This window comes from Copadichromis virginalis, linkage group LG7 (genome assembly GCF_057382275.1).
Source record: "Copadichromis virginalis isolate Kocher_CV1m ecotype Utaka linkage group LG7, C_Virginalis_male_GT1.1, whole genome shotgun sequence".
Lineage (NCBI taxonomy): Eukaryota > Metazoa > Chordata > Actinopteri > Cichliformes > Cichlidae > Copadichromis > Copadichromis virginalis.
The window spans coordinates 19,448,928-19,468,315 of record NC_140624.1 but is presented as its reverse complement, the minus strand read 5'-3'; the positions used below and the strand labels follow the sequence as shown (position 1 = coordinate 19,468,315).

General features: G+C 39.6%; 1 protein-coding gene across 1 annotated transcript; it reads left to right on the top strand.

Moving 5' to 3' along the window:
* Positions 1 to 1,580: 1,580 nt before the first annotated feature.
* On the top strand, positions 1,581 to 19,127 carry mrps35 (mitochondrial ribosomal protein S35). Its single transcript, XM_085462378.1, has 8 exons — positions 1,581 to 1,741; positions 7,600 to 7,652; positions 7,832 to 7,999; positions 13,425 to 13,485; positions 13,581 to 13,720; positions 15,244 to 15,353; positions 15,441 to 15,510; positions 18,627 to 19,127. Exons 1-8 carry the CDS (start codon positions 1,609 to 1,611, stop codon positions 18,894 to 18,896), a joined length of 1,005 nt encoding a protein of 334 aa, XP_085318504.1. The 5' UTR covers positions 1,581 to 1,608; the 3' UTR covers positions 18,897 to 19,127.
* Positions 19,128 to 19,388: the final 261 nt, after the last annotated feature.

Below are 19,388 nucleotides of genomic sequence, written 5' to 3'. Positions count from 1 at the left end.
TTTAATGAAAGTGCTGTCTCCGTCACTTAACACTACACAAACACTGCTGTCCTAAACAACAACGTGAGAATATTGCGTTAGACCTTACCTTTAACTTACACACCACAACTCAAGTTGTTTTCGGGGCACCAAGTTCCTCTTTTTCTGCTTTGTGTCACAGCAAGTTCCAGGTACTCGCTTCCTTCAGATAGAAATGATGCTCCAGCGCTCAAACACATAAGGAACGCCGCAAACACCGGGATGCCACAGTTCTTTAAGCGGCTGCAGTCTGCAGGACTTGTCCCTTTGAAGAGCATCGTCGCTTCTGCCAGGACACGCGATGCCTTTACGGGCGAGAGGAAATCTTAAAATATAATTAAAATATAGTACATATACCAGATTTATCGTTTTTGTAATAAGTTCTCTAACAACCAAGTGACAGTTATAACTTTGTTCTTGTTGTTGTGTTAATCCAATCGATATTTCTTCAGTCACTCAGTAAAATAATAGCGATGGCAAACAATCGATCACGTGCTGTCTATATCGAAAGTCACGCCCTCAAATATATTCTGATGCCGAAATAACAAACGCTCAGTTTTCAGTCACATTTTGATTTTACGAACATACCAGGTTATTTCATAAATGAACTGCTTGTTCAGGTGTGCTGGGGGTAATATTCAAAGCATATTTTAATGTTGTGAAAGGCTAATGTATTTTATTAGCATATTGTTACAATTAACCACCGTCACATGTTGTTTTTTTCCAATTAAAAAAGAAGAAGAAGCAAATCTAGTTATGGTAATGAAGAGAACAACCAAGGGAATAAGTTTTTACTCAGAGGCACCAGAACAGGTTCATGAAGTCATAAACTTTACTACATATTTTGAATGTGACAGCATGACCACAAAGTGACGAATATGACGAAATTAGTTGCCCTTTAATCGTCATTTGAGTTAGAATAAACATTTATTAATACCTCATTAAATTAAATACAAATTAGATTTTTAATTCTTTTATTTATTTAGATATTACTATAGTAATGTATTCTCCAATATTTTAATTTAAAACAAAGTAAAGATAAATTACAAATACTTTTAAATGAATTATTGACCAGTTAATAGATACTTCAAAACGATTTCACAAAAAAAACTGAATAAAAAAGGAATTTCAGAAACCATTTTCAAATTCCAAATTCATAAAACAGATTTCAAAATCTTTTTTAAAATACAGCCTTCCACACTTCCAATCCGTTAAGATATTAAGATGTTTAACACTTTCATCTTTTTGTTGTTGTTGTTTAGTTGTTTGCTTTGCAACTTTCTAATTAATATTTTCAAACGGTCTTTGAACGCACCCTATGTTTCAAAAAGCAGCAGCTGGCAGAGTCCTCTCACTTGACTCACAAAGAAACAGGAGTACCTCCATTAACATTGTAGTAGTATCTTATTATGACTGCTTTGTTAAAGTATCACCTACCAGATAAACCAGTGTTTACGACACGCGGTGAGCCGTTTCACACGTGTTCTTATCTAAACGCTTAACTGCGCCTGTGCTGCTCCGCGCTGAGTAAAAAGCTTCGCAATCGGGTTTGACCGTCCCTCGCTGGCTTCCGTAGTTCACTGAGAAAACATGGCTTCACGCACAAGCAAGACATTTCTGTCCCTAGGTCGAATAAATATCCCTCTCCTTGGATTCAATAAACCATCCGGTAAAGCCACATATGCAACGGCTCTGTCTATAAATTCTTCTTCTGGAAATAAAGGTGAGTTTCACTGTCGCTATAAGGGAATTTATGCCAATTCAAAACCATAGCTGCAAGCTAAGCTAACTGCATGAAGTGCTGTTATTAACAAGAGTAGCTATAGAATATCCTGTGTAGACTTCTGTAGCATCCAAACTTAGGTGACTAGTTAAACGAAAAGCGGATGTGTCTGGTGACCATGTCTGGGTTGTTGAAAGTCTTTGATGTCCTTTTGAGCTTCCTATATCTGTTTTTGCTTCACCATGTGTCACTACCTGGGCTGTCAGTGACCACACTGCTCATCACAATCAACCGAAAGATAGACACTTGCTGTAAATTATGGCAGATCATCATTACAAGAAAAAACTCTCCATTGCTCTCGCAAAAAGATGTGTAGGCACAGTAGCAGCAGAAGTACAAAGACATAGGGCTGCTCGATTATGGCAAAAATGATAATCACGATTATTTTCACTGAAATTGAGATCTCGATTATTTGACGATATTTATTTAACAATAACAATGTATTGAATAATGGCTTTAAAGATTGTCATAAAATAGTGTGCAAATACTGATAACAGTGCAAATGTTTGCAATATAAAAAATAAATGAAAAATGTAAACATCTATGTTTAGTGAACTTTGCAGTGTTGCTCTGTGGTGCAGCTATGACACTGTAGCAGAGTTTACACACTATGTCTACTTGATCCACGTCTGACTCCGCGAACCCATAATGTTTCCACACCACTGAAGTTTTTTTTTTTTACCTCTTTTCAACCAGCAGCAGTCACTCTCCTCTCCAAATAACTTCTGCTTAGCTTTCCGAGCTTCCGCTTCCCTCGGGTCCCCTTAATCAGTGGTCCCCAACCCCCGGGCCTCGGACCGGTACCGGTCCGCGAGTCGTTTGGTACCGGGCCGCGAGAGTTGAGGCTCAGGTGTGAAATGTATAGTTTTCAGGGTTTTTATCGGTTTTCAGCGTTATTTTGTTATCGTTTTTATCGTTTACTCGGTTTTCCTTGGTCTTTTCATGTGTGTTAGTAATAATGTTTTCGGTACCGGTACTAGTTTTATTTTGTTGTATTTATCTGCGGCACCTTAAAGGCCGGTCAATGAAAATATTGTCGGGCATAAACAGGTCCGTGGCGCAAAAAAGGTTGGGGACCGCTGCTCTTAATTGTTGTGACACGTGTTCGAAATGCAGAGAGGTGCGCTCGATTTGCCACACGGAGCAGCGCGAGAGTAAAGTACGAGGGAGGGGCTAATAATCGGCTCAGTCATTTTTAATGATCGTTGAAAGCCCAGATCGTAATCGTGATTAAAATTCGATTAATTGAGCAGCCCTACAAAGACAGATACTTATAGACGGTCTATGAACGAAGGCTCCTTTATCCAATTTTTCATTCCACTCCTGAGAAAAGAGAGTAATGCCAAGGCTAGTTAACTAAAACCAAAAAAGTAAAGTTAAATTTGAAAAGAACGTTTCAGTTAACCAAAATCAAATTAACCAAAAATAAAAGTAAAAACTAGATTCTATATTTGTTTATATAGCTCCATCTGTCAATAATGGTTTCACCAAGGTGCTTTATATTGCAAGGCAAAGACCTTACAATTAATAGAGAGAGAATCTCAACAATCAGGCAAGCTGCTATGAGCTAGGGCTGGGCGATATTACCCAAAATTCATATCTCGATATAGCCCCTCCTGGCTGCATGTCGTTAGCGCGGTTAGCTCGCTAACACGTTGACACCGTCCAGCCCCACGCACGGGGCGATCCGAGGTAACTCGCTAACGGAGATTTTCCTCTTTCATCTTGTCATTGCCTGCAGGTAAAGCTATGGGGGAGGGGGAGTTGTGTTCAGTGAAGGAGAGGCGAGGCCGAGTAACGTTGCGTAGAGACATAAGTGGATGAAAGAGAGGCAAACCTGGGCTCCACAAGTATAATTATAACGTAACATAGACTATATTGATATAAACGATATTGTCACATCTTATATCTCGTATGAAAATATATCGATATTTTTAAAAAACTCGATATATCGCCCAGCCCTACTATGAGCAAGTGCTTTGCAAGAGTGGGAAGAAAGAACTCCCTTTTAACAGGAAGAGTAGACCCAGGCTAAGGGAGTGGCAGCCACCTGCTAGGATACATTGTGGGGCTAAGGGGAAAGAAGAGATAAAATAATAGTTAAAGTAGCAGTAGAGCTGGGCGATAGAACGATAACGATATGTATCGCGATATAACTTTTACTCGATAGAGAAATTAAGCTATCGCGATAGACCTCGCCGCTCTTGTCCTCTTAAAAAAATAAAATAAAAAATAAAAAAAGGTCAGCCGATCTAAATTAAGTAGCGCAGAGCCGAACCAATCACAGCCGCAGCGTCATGTCGCGTGACTTGTTACTACAGCACAAGTGCCAAGCCGCACGTGTGTTTGTTTGGGAAGCAGCCAGCGGGTAATGGAGGAAATGAGTGTGCCGACTAGAAAAATCAACCGAGCGTGACCGAAGAGTAAACAGATGATGGTTCCAATGCCGGAGAGATTGTCGAACGGAAGAGCCATAGAAGTTCCGTAGTGTGAAGGTATTTCGGCTATTTCAAGTCTGACAAAAAACAGAGTAGCGTGCACTGTAAATTGTGCCGAAAGCAAGTCTGGAAATACATGCGTCACACTGTGCGCCACGTTATTGTTTCGGTGAAATGAATTTCTACAATACTGTTACTGTTAATTCTACTCTCTGCAGTGTTTAAATGCTTACATATACACACAGTTACTGTCCCTCCACACATACGACTCGGTTCTGCTTCTATGCCCCAGCTTTGTTTACTTTTTCCCACCGAGGCTTCTAGACTTCTGATTGGCCAACATTTCTGCACGGTTAGGAATCTAGCGCCACCTGCTGCTTTGGCATGTTCATAGCAGCGTTTTCCTTCATTTCTGCCTTTATGTGTGGACGGGATTATTTTTTAAAACGAAAAAGGGAAATCTCCGTTTTCAAAAATACCCGTGTACGTGTGGACGTAGCCTCAGTCTCTGACTGGAAGCGCTAATTCGTCATTCGGCTTTTGTCAGACTAAAGTAACTGTTAAAACTGTTTGAAAAGCTAAGCTATACAACAAGGAGAGATTGAGAATTTCCTTTTAGTTCTCAGTTTATTTGATATTGACAAAAGTTAGTCAGTTTTGTCTGTTCTTCTGTAAAACAAACTAAGATTTATTTTTAGAATTAATATTTTGTTTCTAAGTGGAATTGACAATTTAGTCTGTTTTGTTTGTTCTATTTTGAAACTTAAACGCTTTAGCGGCTGCCTTTTGTGTAGTTTGCAATATTTGCCTTTATTTATCTGAAAAAGTCTCATGTTCCTTAAGTACATCTACCCTGTTGAACTTATTATGGGAAATAAATATTTAAATAAAAACAAGCTGCTGATTATTTCACATTTTACTTGTGAGCAACAGCACATTTAAATCTTACAAATATAGTTATTTGGCTTATATCGTGATAGATATCGTTATCGCCTGAAATGAAAAAAACATATCGTGATATGAAAAAATCTCATATCGCCCAGCTCTAAGTAGCAGCAAAAGATGGTCCTAAACTTTAATTACCTCTGCCAAGGAGGTTATGTTTTTGGTAGCGTTTGCATGGCAGTCTGTCTGTAAACACGGTAGTTCGAAAGGTTTTGAATGGATTTTGATAAAACTTTGTAGGTGTGTAGAGCAGAGACATGTTAATCCATCAATGTCTTCAAGGTCAACTTAATGATTTATTGATCAAAAATTGAGAAAAAGCATTATAATGCAAGAACTGAATCTTACAAGTGTGGTATGTGTTGTCAATGTATAGCAAGTGCTGTATAAAGATTTTAACAAATTGTCACATTTGACCTCTGACCTCCTCTTCAAGGTAGATTGTTTTGAAGGTTAGTGTGATAATAGTGCTATATATAGCTATTTAAAATGATAGCTTTTCAGACTGATGAGAACATGTTGGCATGGGATACTTCTTCAGTATAGTTTACTCATTTTGTTTTTATTTTGTTATGTTCATTATAATAACAAGTTCTATTCAAGTACATCATTTACATACATGTAGAGTGATAATAAGAATAATTTTTAGGTGTTTAACTCAGTCAAACACCTTTTTCATTTGATATTTATTACTTAACAATTAAATGAATGCTACACATTTACTTTATCCATATTAGGGCTGGGCGATATGAGTTTTTTCATATCACGATATGTTTTTTTCATTTCAGGCGATAACGATATCTATCACGATATCAGCCAAATAACTATATTTGTAAGATTTAAATGTGCCGTTGCTCACAAGTAAAATGTGAAATAATCAGCAGCTTGTTTTTATTTAAATATTTATTTCCCATAATAAGTTCAACAGGGTAGATGTACTTAAGGAACATGAGACTTTTTCAGATAAATAAAGGCAAATATTGCAAACTACACAAAAGGCAGCCGCTAAAGCGTTTAAGTTTCAAAATAGAACAAACGAAACAGACTAAATTGTCAATTCCACTTAGAAACAAAATATTAATTCTAAAAATAAATCTTAGTTTGTTTTACAGAAGAACAGACAAAACTGACTAACTTTTGTCAATATCAAATAAACTGAGAACTAAAAGGAAATTCTCAATCTCTCCTTGTTGTATAGCTGAGCTTTTCAAACAGTTTTAACAGTTACTTTAGTCTGACAAAAGCCGAATGACGAATTAGCGCTTCCAGTCAGAGACTGAGGCTACGTCCACACGTACACGGGTATTTTTGAAAACGGAGATTTTCCGTTTTCGTTTTAAAAAATAATCCCGTCCACACATAAAGGCAGAAATGAAGGAAAACGCTGCTATGAACATGCCAAAGCAGCAGGTGGCGCTAGATTCCTAACCGTGCAGAAATGTTGGCCAATCAGAAGTCTAGAAGCCTCGGTGGGAAAAAGTAAACAAAGCTGGGGCATAGAAGCAGAACCGAGTCGTGTGTGTGGACGGACAGTAACTGTGTGTATATGTAAGCATTTAAACACTGCAGAAAGTAGAATTAACAGTATTGTAGAAATTCATTTCACCGAAACAATAACGTGGCGCACAGTGTGACGCATGCACCAGTTTATTGTATTTCCAGACTTGCTTTCGGCACAATTTACAGTGCACGCTACTCTGTTTTTTGTCAGACTTGAAATAGCCGAAATACCTTCACACTACGGAACTTCTATGGCTCTTCCGTTCGACAATCTCTCCGGCATTGGAACCATCATCTGTTTTCTCTTCGGTCACGCTCGGTTGATTTTTCTAGTCGGTACACTCATTTCCTCCATTACGCGCTGGCTCCATCTGGCTGCTTCCCAAACAAACACACGTGCGGCTTGGCACTTGTGCTGTACGTAACAAGTCACGCGACGTGACACTGCGGCTGTGATTGGTTCGGCTCTGCGCTACTTAATTTGGATTGGCTGACATTTTTTATTTATTTATTTTTTTTTATTTTTTTTTTTAAGAGGACAAGAGCGGCGAAGTCTATCGCGATAGCTTAATTTCTCTATCGAGTAAAAGTTATATCGCGATACATATCGTTATCGTTCTATCGCCCAGCTCTAATCCATATAAGAAATACATATACTAAATTTATTTAAAAGCAAAGTTAACTGAGTTCTTGGTTTACAGTGGTTTATTTATCTGTGCATTGACAAACTGAATTAAGAGCAAAAAAGCAAAAGTGAAACAAAGGTCCTGCATACAATACACAACATACTGTTTGTTAAGAGTGTGTGATCACAGATAAAGTTGCTAGATGTAGTCTAATGTTTAACAACGTTGTGACATTTACTCTATTTGAGTGTTTTCATAAAAATAAAATGTATATGATACTTTATTTTAGGCCTTCCAGACAGAGGTGGTAGAGGACCCTTTGTTCGAAGGCCCAGAAGAGAAGTGAGTGTGCAGCTTTTATCAAAACTGAGTGTAACACAATGCATGCACTTTGAATGATACGATAAAAAGTTGCCATTGTGGCTATACAACAACCACCACAAAAAAACAATACATAAAGACACACACAGGCACGATTTTTTTCCTTCATGGTTTCCTTTGCACTCTGTGTGGGGTTAAAGGCAGGGGAGCCCAGGACAGGAAAGATGCCAGTGGATCAGGACTGGACTGCAGTTTATCCATCGGCCGCGACCTTCAGGCCAGGATCCGTCCCCCTCCCTTTGAGGATGGGGTACCCTGTGAAGGGGGGCATTCCTCCAGAGAAGAAAGGCAATTTGGAGCTAATCAAGGTCAGACCTCATTACTTCCAGCATGCCCTAAAGAGGCCCTAAAGAAAACAACATTTTCTCCTCAGATAAAGTGATAAATATGCACAAAGTATGAATTAATCTGATAAAGAATGACAGAACAAATGGTTTTGTGATGAACTGAATGATTATTTACACAACATTTAGCTGCACACGTTTGACTCTGGGCTGTATCTGGATGTATTCTCTTTGTTTATCTTTGATGGTTTGAGTTAATTGAAGCTGGCGAGTGCTCCTGCAGTTCCAGTTGAGCCCTTTTTGCTCTCCTGCATGGCTTTAGTCGCTGTATCTCTGTGCCCGGATTACTGAGCTGCTATGTCCAGACACCAGCTGCTCTATCTGGACTCAAGCCACTTGCAGATCCGCTAGTTTCACCCATCACAGCTGGATATCTGCAGCATAACAATATTGATTTCATTCTCTCAGCTCATCATGAGGAGCTAAACTGCTGTATGTCCCTTGGTTACGCTTGGTGATTTGTTTTTTTCTTTTTTAATTATAAGTCATAGATGGGTTTTTGTGTAATCGTTTGCCACGACTGTGAACCATTAAGTTTACTTTGGTGTCAGTATAGGATAATTTATATAATTGTTTGTCTTATAATATCCTTCACTCAAAAGGATCAAGCGGATTTTGTTTTTCACTTTGTTTACATGCCCTTTAAAAGCAGCGTATTCTGAACAATTCAGTGCTGAATGTTTTTATCTAGAGCATTATAATGATTCTGTGTTTGAAATGTGTCACTTCTATTTTCTGGGATGTAGATATTTCTGTAACTGCTGTCCAACATTTTGGCCCATAGATTTATATATTATATACCTTACAGTTTCCAGCATTTACATTGGATAGCATCTATATGTTTGTGTTTTACTTTATGAATGAAAAGATGAGCAATCCATTTTTAGGGGCATTAAGAAACTCAACCTTTTTATATAATTTTAAACATATTTATACATATTTAAAGCCTTAAACCATATTTGGTTTGCTTATCTTTCAGATCCAGACCTTTTATCTTGAAAGGTCGGGTTCAACCAACTTATTCTAATATACACTTTATGGATCCTCTTAATATGATTTGTACAATAAGATTTTTTTTGTTTTTTCCAAGCTTTTATTTATGCAGATCTGAAAATGTGCAAGTAGATCATAATAGCAAAAACATGAATATGTGGAGAATGAGCAAAAAGTTCCACCAATAAAATTTTAAAAACAGAAGATATCTGTATTTAGGGGCACCACAGTGATGTAGTGGTTAGCACTGTCACGTGTTCAAATTCTGTTCTGCTACTCCAACATCCTCCATTAATTAAATCAGAACAAACACGTAACACCTCCAACAGGGGTTAAGGGTGAAGATGGTTTGAACTCGGTTTTGATATATTCTATTCAAAAGAATAGAATTTAGAGGGCCTTTGTTTATCATCACTTTAGTGGCCTCCCTCTGCAAGCGGAGTGTTGTGGTGGATCAGTGAGCATAATGATGTGCTTTCAGTAGGAGAAAAGGGTATAAATCAACCATTCAGCCGTCATCTTCAGCTTATCTAATTCAGCGTCGCAAAGGAGCTGGAACTTGTCCCAGCTGTCATAGGGCAAGGGGTGGGTTACATCCTGGACAGGCAGACAGTGGAACTGATCAGTATAGTTTTTTTTTTCCAGACTGATACCGATATTTGATGATTTAAAAATTCCAATATTCTAATATTTTGGCCGATATTTTTTTCCTTTGTTTCAGACGCACAAAAGATATATATAGCTAGTCATAACGTTTGTTTAATATATTATATTGCATAGATATATATAATTCATCTCTAGATAACATAACGATGCAGTTTAAAAACAGGGAAGTTACAGAGTGCCCCCTAATGGACAAACTATGACACATCAATGCTTATTCCCACCTCTTTTACTTTTTAAATTTTCATTTTTGGCCATTGTAAATGCCAATACCAATTTATTGGGACAAAGCTAATATGGACTGATAACATCAGGCTTTAGTGGTCATTCCCGTGCAGGCCTGACAGACAGCCATTCATACCTACAGCAATTTAGTATTGCCAAATACTGTTATGTGCATGTCCTTGTACTGTGGGAGGAAGATCAAATACCAGGAGAGAACTCCACAGGCGCAGGTAGAATATGGAAACTCCACACAGTGAGGCTCCACTTTTATTTATTTATTTTTTTTTATTGAAGTTATCTTTTGTGTCTGGCATTTGTTAACGAGTTATATTTGATTGAAATCGACTCTCACTGCCTCTGTCAGTTCAGTTGGTGGTCCCCGATTCCTCAGTTCAAAAAATAAGTTATAATGGATGACTTGATTTATTGGCCAAACATTGGTGTTAGCTGATATTCTTTTTGTTCATTGTCACTGGCCCGTCTGTGGTTCATGTGATCTTTACTAATGGCAACAGCTAATGCTGAATTCATTTTGTAGCTCTTACATCTGGGAGAAATTCGAAGGCTTGTGTTCATTTACAGATAGATGGAGGTTAAAGTGCCTCAAAACGGTTTTTACTCATTCGCAATAAAGATTTCTTTAATCTTTCAAACAAATATGGGAATGCCTAATAAAACAAAGTAAACAAGAAAAATCACCTTTTTTAAACATCTGTACCAACTCAGTGGTTTAAAATCAAAGCATCTGGCTTTTCTTGTTACCATGCTCATGTTTTATCAGTAAACTGCTTTCAACTGCATCTTTCAGCTTTTTGTTGATGTTCTAACTTCTTAACACATACTTTCTGGCGCCCCACTTGCTTGCAAATCAGCTGATGCAGCCCCAGAGATTTGCTTTTGAACACTCACGTGAAATGGGTGATGTTTATGTCTGAATATAATTTAAGCTCTGTTGTAAAGGTCATGAACTGTTTGTCATCTATAGATGAATGATAGTTTGGACGTAGATTGTATCATGCAGATCATACTCAGCTGTTCTAAGGAGCTCAGACTTGGCGGTAAAGAAATCTATTCTAGTGTGTGTGCAAATATAATGTGACATACTAGGGCTGTTCGATATAACGAAATACATCGGATGACGATATAAAAACGTCTATAGTTTCATTTTACGCAATCGTTTGTTTTGTGCGGTCGCAAAATAAACTGTTTACGGCAATATTTTTTCATCGTTTTGATGGTCACTGTAGTGGCTATATTAATTTCTTAAAGTTCTCTCTTTCTCTTATATTTTATATAACCACACTATGGATGGACAAGCGCCTGTTTTTATGCATTGTCGTTAGCAACAGCGACGGTAAGACCGTCGCGTGTCCGCTTGTTTATTTTCAACATAAACCTTTCACAATAAAGCTCAAGATCCTGTTGAGACTTTTCAAAATAAACTGAATCACGTGAAAGAGCAGATTATTTACGGATGAGAAGTAAAAAACAAACTGAAGGCCAGACAAACTCCATCCATCCATCCATCCTCATCCGCTTTGTCCGGGGCCGGGTCGCGGGGGCAGCAGCCTAAGCAAAGAGGCCCAGACCTCCCTCTCCCCAGCCACCTCCTCCAGCTTATCCGGGGGAATACCAAGGCGTTCCCAGGCCAGCCGAGAGATATAATCTCTCCAGCGTGTCCTGGGTCTGCCCCGGGGCTTCCTCCCGGTGGGACATGCCTGGAACACCTCACCCAGGAGGCGCCCAGGGGGCATCCTTGTCAGATGCCCGAACCACCTCAGCTGGCTCCTTTCGATGTGGAGCAGCAGCTGCTCTACTCTGAGCCCCTCCCGGATGGCCGAACTTCTCACCCTATCTCTAAGGGAGAGGCCAGCCACCCTTCGGAGGAAGCTCATTTCTGCCGCTTGTATCCGCGATCTCGTTCTTTCGGTCACTACCCACAGCTTGTGGCCATAGGTGAGGGTAGGGACGTAGACCGACCGGTAAATTGAGAGCTTCGCTTTTACACTCAGCTCCCTCTTCACCACGACGGACCGGTGCAGCGTCCGCATTACTGCAGCTGCAGCCCCAATCCGTCTGTCGATCTCCGGCTCCCTTCTCCCATCACTCGCGAACAAGACCCCGAGATACTTGAACTCCTCCACTTGGGGCAGGAACTCATCCCCGACCCGGAGTGGGCACTCCACCCTTTTCCGGCTGAGAACCATGGCCTCAGATTTGGAGGTGCTGATCCTCATTCCCGCTGCTTCACACTCGGCTGCGAACCGTTCCAGTGCGAGCTGGAGGCCCTCACCCGATGAAGCCAACAGAACCACATCATCTGCAAAGATCAGAGATGAGATTCTGAGGCCACCAAAGCGAAAGCCCTCCGCCACTTGGCTGCGCCTAGAAATCCTGTCCATAAAAATTATGAACAGAACCGGAGACAAAGGGCAGCCCTGGCGGAGCCCATCACCCACCGGGAACGAGTCCGACTTATTGCCGGCAATGCGAACCAAGCTCTTGCAACGGTTGTATAGGGAACGAATGGCCCGTAGCAATGGGCCAGACACCCCATATTCCCGCAACACCTCCCACAGGACACCCCGAGGGACACGGTCGAATGCCTTCTCCAAGTCCACAAAACACATGTAGACTGGTTGGGCAAACTCCCATGCACCCTCAAGTATCCAGACAAACTCCTTCATGATTTTCTGATAGAGAGCAGAATTCATGATTCCATCAATTTCAATAAGACGTCCAGGTTCTGATGTAGCAAAACAGCCACACATCATCACAATACCACCACCATGCTTGACAGTTGGTCTGATGTTCTTTTAATGAAGTGCTGTGTTAGTTTTATGCCAGATGTAACAGGACTCGAACCTTCTAAAAGGTTCCACCTGTGTATTGTCAGTCTACAGAATATTTTCCCAAAAGTCCTTTGGGTTCATGGAGATGTTTTGTTTTTTTCAGCAGATGAGACCAGGGTTTGTGTTCTTTTTGGTCAGCTGTGGTTTTCACCTTGTAACTCGTTTTTTTGGTCTCTTTCTTATTGTTGAATCATGAACACTGACCTTAACTGAACCAAGTGAGAACTGTAGTTCTTTAAGTCTTGTTCTGGGTTATTTTGTGACCCCCTGGATGAGTCGTTGATGGACTCTTGGACATGTTTATAGGCCAGTCACTCTTGGGTTATTCTCCATTTGTGGATGACTTTAACTGTGGTTTGTTTTATTTTTTGTTTGTTTTTTTAGCCTGCTTCACTTTGTCAGAAAGGTTCTGTTCAAGTTAACCCAACTTACCCACACCCAAATTTAAAAATGACATTTTGTATTTACTCTGGTTATCTTTGACTAATATTGTTTGATCTGAAGCATGTAAGTTTGGCAAATATGCAAAAGAACAAAGAAATCAGGTAGTGGGCAAATACTTTTTCACAGTTTGTAGACTTGCTGATTTAAGTTTGCCAAGAGAGTGAAATCAAGAGAGGGAAAGTTTGTCACGTTTCTCTTTTTCTCTGTTTCAGATACCAAACTTTCTACATTTGACACCAGCAGCCATTAAGAAACACTGTGAAGCTCTGAAACGTAAGTTCATATTTTACTAATCTAGTTAGAGAAAAGCAGTTTCTTTCTTTCATTATTGTTCAGCAGCACATTTAAATGCCTTTCTGTGCTATCAGCTTTCTGTACAGAGTGGCCCTCTGCCTTGGAGACTGATACCAAGTGTGATGAGCATTTCCCCATTAAATTAGAGAGCAAAGAGTATGTGTCCGCTGGCCCTTCTCTCAGAAACCCTTCAGCTCGTATCGTCCATCTCAGAGTGAGTTTTGCCATTTTTACTTGATGCTGACTTTAACTGGGTTTTGTTAATGTACAGGTGATCAAAAACCTCACATGTAAAATGAGATTAAAGATTTACTGGGATACATAATCACCAGCTGACATCGTGTCTGTCTGACTTCCTAGAAAGATCTTCATCGTCTAGTGACCTAAAATCTGCAAAATGATGCTATTGAGTCAACAGAGAGATTAGTCTTTGATCATTACTTTATATTTCCTGTGCCAAGGCTCTGTCAATATTCTTGTTAATTGTTATGGGGTTTTTGGCAACTTTTTAGTTTTCAATAAAAGAAGTAACAACATTTTTTTTTTAAATAATATTTGCTGAGACATTTTAATATTCTTTTTAATCCCCCTCCCAAAACTAATCCATCAATATGCAATCCTTCCCTATGAGCAGGACCATACATGGAAATGCACGTCTCTTTAACTTAACTGCAAGAATCAATTAAATGTAATAAATAATGCCCTCTTAATTGTGAAGTTACTGGGCCTGTGTTCTATTTTACAGGGTGATGTTAAGGGTAGAGGAGAGAAAAACACAACTTCCTTCAGCTGAACCTTGACAAACAAAGCTGTTGTTTCCTTGTCCCATTCTATCACACTGCCTGTAGTCATTTTAACTCCAAAAAGTGCCAAAGAAATCCTGCTTTGCATCACAAACTGCCTTTGACAAATGTGCGATTTCTTTCCCAGACTGGAATGTTTGGGGTTTGGCTTTTTTTTGTTTTGTTTTTTTTACCATTAATCGCCAGCCATCTGCTCCTGACACATTGCCTTAGATTATATCAGCAAGGTAGGAATTAAACAGTAATCCAGGTGGATTAGGCAGGGAGATAGATTGAAGGGCAAATCTCACACAGTTAGATTCCAAATCTAGAACAAGTTGACTAAGCCCTTATTTGTAAGAGGGGTGGGGGGCATCAATATTTGAATTAACATATATTTTCTATTTTTGATTTGTGGTTTAATATTTTATAGGAGGAAAATCCTGGAAATCAATTCTGTGACAGAGGTTTATTTATGCTGGACACATAGTCTCAACCATTGTAGCAGCTCTGTGCATGTTTGTAACAGCAGTACCTCAGTGCAGTGCACAAAATAAATGTTCACCTGTGCTTTGTATTACCTATAAATGGAGTAATGTTGCATTGTTCAAAGCAGAGCCATAAACAATGCAGTGGAGGTAAAATCTATCATCTCTACAAGCAGCTTATGTGATTCTGGGACACGGCATGTGTTTGATCTGTAAAAATTATAGGGTTTTTTTAATCCACGCAGTCTAAGCTTTGCAAAGGTTAAAAAAATAAATATTACATATTGCAGTTCAGACTTTAGGTTTTATTCTTAAATCCTTAGAGACAGATGTATGGTGGAGTTATAGCACATAAGCACATCACATTTGCCCTAATCTCGTTGTGAACGTCTCTTTATTTAGTGAAGTGTCACGGAAGGACTAGATTTAAATTATGTGGTAATCTATTCACATCTTCAACTTTCAAGGTAAAGCTGTCCAGTTTGAACTTAGATGACCATGCAAGGAAGAAAATGATCAAACTCCTTGGCGAGAGATACTGCAAAAACACAGATGTCCTTACCATCAAAACTGACAGGTAAACACCTCTTCCTGAAAATATAGGGTTAAAAGAAGATTAAACTGATGTCCTCGTACATTTTTTTTTTCTTCTCCTCTCTGCTAGCTGCCCGCTGAGACAGCAGAACTATGACTATGCCATGTATCTGCTCACAGTTCTCTACCACGAGTCTTGGGTAAGTTGTACATTTTTCTTCCACTCTAACTAGTTCTTGTGTCAACTGAAGGGAGGTCCGATAAATTGGCCTCAGTGACTGAATACTGAAGGAGCAGTAAACTGAGTGAGTCGGACTTACTGAACTCACAGTTTCAAACAGGATATCCATGGTAAAAGTCTTCGGCCCAACTCCGCAACTCTACCTGGTGTTAGATGGGATATTTGTGCCTTTTCTACGTCCACTTGAGTTTCTCTTTTTGTTTTCTAACCTTTTGTCTTCTTTCAACAAGCATCCATTCATTTAAAGGCCAGGTGCTGTCTGGCATTACTCGTACCCTTTACAACCCGCTGTCACTTTTAACGCATTTGCCCTGGAGAGGTTTTAGTTCAAATGCATCATGATGTCTTACCTAATGCACCACTCTATGCAATGTACAAGTGTCACAGGGCCTTCATCAGCGGAGGGTTCTTACTTGATCTATTTTTTGCCATTATAAAAAGATATGTAATTTAAAATAATTGCTTTTTAGTGTGGATATGTGAAATATAAACACAGCGCTGATGTGGGGGAGATTTTGTGTGTTGTCTTGTATATTTGGTTTATGAGGACAAAAGGCAAAACTTCAATATTTTAGAAAAAACAGTATCTCCTGCACTAGATACCAACAAATTGGTACCTTAGACCATTTAGCAGAAAAGCCAGTGAAGTCTTATTTTGACGGCATTTCTTTTTCAGATTTCTAATATTTTTATATTTGTAGCTTCTTTTCATATGAAATCCCTTCTTTGTCATGATCATATCATGATCACCCCAGATTGGAATAAATGCAGTGCTGAGATCTTGAGTAACCCCCTTTCGTTATATTTTGACTTTCTTATACATTTTTTAAAAGTAATCCTGAGCAATAGTTCTGCAGCATTTCTGAAGGTCTTTAAAATAATCTTCGGGTATTGGCTACTTTCACTAATTTTCAGACCACTTCCAAAGGAAATTTTCTTTTTTAATAACCTCCTAAGACCTGAACTCTTTCATGGCATGCATTTTTAATTTCTCTTTGCTATTTGGGCTGATTGGGACCTGATGAATGTAAAAACAAAGAATTACTTTTTTTTTTTCTTTTTTTTTTGTGCCAGATCCACACATGAGGACATTAGTTTAAATTTTGATAGAATATGAATCATTCAAGCACAACAGGTCAAGTAACTTAAGGGGCTAAACCATTGCTGTGTCTACACATAACAGATAATTAGCAAACAACTGATTTTAATTGTATTTTTAGGCACTTTGTTAATAACAGCATGTCACAAAACTGCTTAACTTGTTCCCATTTCTTTAGTTGAATCTGCAGTTACATCTACAAATGTAAAGTATTTTTGTAGCCACGAGGTGGTTCCCCAAGAGCTACTAAAACTTGGCATATCTTGACATGGTGTGCAGTGTTTCCCTAAAAAAATTTGAGGAAAATGGGAGAGTAGAAAACAAGAAGTGTCCTAAAAAACTATCGACAGCAGATGAACATTATCTAAAGGTCATGTCCTTAAGAAACGAAAAAAATCCAGCAAACATCCGACACGGACCCAAAACATTTTTTGACCCTTCAGTTGGTCCATCTATTGTTCACTGAAGTCTCCTCAGAAATGGTCTCAGTCGAATGACAGCTGTCAAGAAGCCATTTGTAAGGAAGAGAAACTGGGTCAAAGCCTGGGGTACACCAAGTTACACAAAAACTGAAAATGTTTTCATATCGTTTCATCTTTGGTGGCATTTACGTACAACTAGCAACATGGCACACCTTTCACTGTGGGCAATCTTGTCCATCTTGCTTAGCGATCTGAGAGACTAAAGCCCATTAGGGAGGTAGCAGAGTTGAATGGGCAGAAGGATGGCAAACAGCAGCATTGTCCAGTTGACATTTACCCACAGAAGAGGAGAAAACAGACTCCCCTCTCAGGTGTTGACCTTGATACTCATTCACATTAAGCAAACCATGCCACATCGGAGAGGTGTGCCACCAGGCCAACAGTGCTTAGGCACTGTTGGCATGAATCTGCAGCCAGCCACATAAAAGAGCACGATTGTGCAACCTCTGCCTTTAGGAGCTCTTCCTGACATGGCTTAGCCAAAAAAAAAAAAAAAAGTTTAAGTTGAGAAAAGGCTGTTAAAGCCAGGAAGCAAAACACTGTCCACTGCCCTTTTGAACACACAATGGAAGGCACAGTGCTTGTCCAGCAGGCTTGTGGAAGCTGTGAGAGTGGCGTACTGATCAGGTTGTAACGATAGCTCACAAAGGGGCCAATTGTTAGCAGCCACCGAGGTGATTATATCTCCTCAGTCAGAGAGATGGACTTTGCCTGTTAATTCCAGTGTGTGCTAATTCAGGCCAGCGTTTGGGCTGACCGCTCAAAGCTGCCTCCAACATGCACACGCATTTACCACTAAGAGGCACTCTGCCTGGTTTTGTGCCCGCATGCCTAGCACCTGTCATTTCAAGAAACTGGGGGGCATTTAACCCACTGGTGAGCTATCAAATATCCTGCCTGTTGATCAAACTACTGAGCATTGCATACAGCAAACATCACAACACTTTGCATTGTTTTATTTTGTATTAATCTCTAAATGTGGAAAAATAAAATGTTAGAGCGTCAGTGTGTCAGCTGCAAACCCACTCCAAAAAATGTAAAGCTATTATTCATTAAGACTCAGTCACAAGAACTGCTTCATGCTTGTGATTAACAGTAGAATAGCTGCTGCTTACCTATTCTGAAGTATTGATTGCTCTTCAGTCACTAGATCTGGACTTGCTGGAGACAGCATGGGGATCAAATATACATATATGTAGCTAATGATGGTCATTAACCTCCAAACACCTGCGAGCAGGACCCTGTTGCTGCCCTGCTTTAAGCTGCTGCACAATGGGTCGTATTGTTCTTCAGGGAATGTGATGAGAACGAGACAGGCGGCAAACGGAGAGTTACATATGGGAAATACCATCTGTGAGTGGGAATTGCTGAACCAGAACTCCAATCAAAATGTGGCTTGAATTACAAATCCAAACTTTCTTTTTCATAATTTAACCTGTGGTCATTTGTTTTGCTTGTTTAAAGTTAGAAATGTTATTCTCTTTCTTTCTTTAGAAAACTGAGGCCTGGGAGGCCGAGAAGACTGTGGCAGACATGGAGGACTACAGTTGGGAGGACAGCCCGTCTCAGAAGAATATCTTGGATGTACTCCTACGCATGAAAGTGGCAGGAGAGGGAGATGGTGAAGAAGTGCGACAGCAGCTGCTGGGAAGGAAAGACGTTCAAGACTATAAAGACTCGGTCACACGGCTGAAGAACGAAGGGGAGAGCGAGAGCAGCATGCTGCAGTACAAAGAGGCAGTCAAGAAAGTATTCAATATGTAATGTCAGTGAACAAGAGCAACAAGAAGAAACATTTTTACATACTTGGAATTGTCCCTGTACATAATGCATCAGGATATTTCAACATCATGGGTCTGAATGTGTTAGTTGTATATATTTTCACAAATATTCACTGGCATGCGAGGAGGTCATTAATACAAAGATAAAACTGTATGCGGAGTGTTTCATGACAAGGCGATGCTTTAACGCAATAAAAACATACTGTAAGAGTTACTGCTCTAACGTCTATCCCTTTCCCGCACTGTGAATTCAGAGAACAGCACCCCGTGAATGCACGCTTTCACCAGCAAGCTGTTGAAAGGTACTTTTAGTTTCATCTGTGATCTGTGCACTTTTAGGTCAGGGGCAGCCTGGTGTGATGAATTAAAGGTTAAACACTAAAAGCCACAGATCCAAAAGCAATCTGTCATCAATCCCACTAAAGACGACTAATTGATGACCTAAACAATCCTTGAATCGTAGTCATTAATTGCT

Bases quoted from the DNA above. Each gene is read 5' to 3' on its own strand.
- mrps35 (XM_085462378.1), top strand. From the start codon at position 1,609: ATGGCTTCACGCACAAGCAAGACATTTCTGTCCCTAGGTCGAATAAAT. The intron at 1,742-7,599 runs GTGAGTTTCACT...ACTTTATTTTAG, and splicing joins TTCTTCTTCTGGAAATAAAG to GCCTTCCAGACAGAGGTGGT. The intron at 7,653-7,831 runs GTGAGTGTGCAG...GTGGGGTTAAAG, and splicing joins TTCGAAGGCCCAGAAGAGAA to GCAGGGGAGCCCAGGACAGG.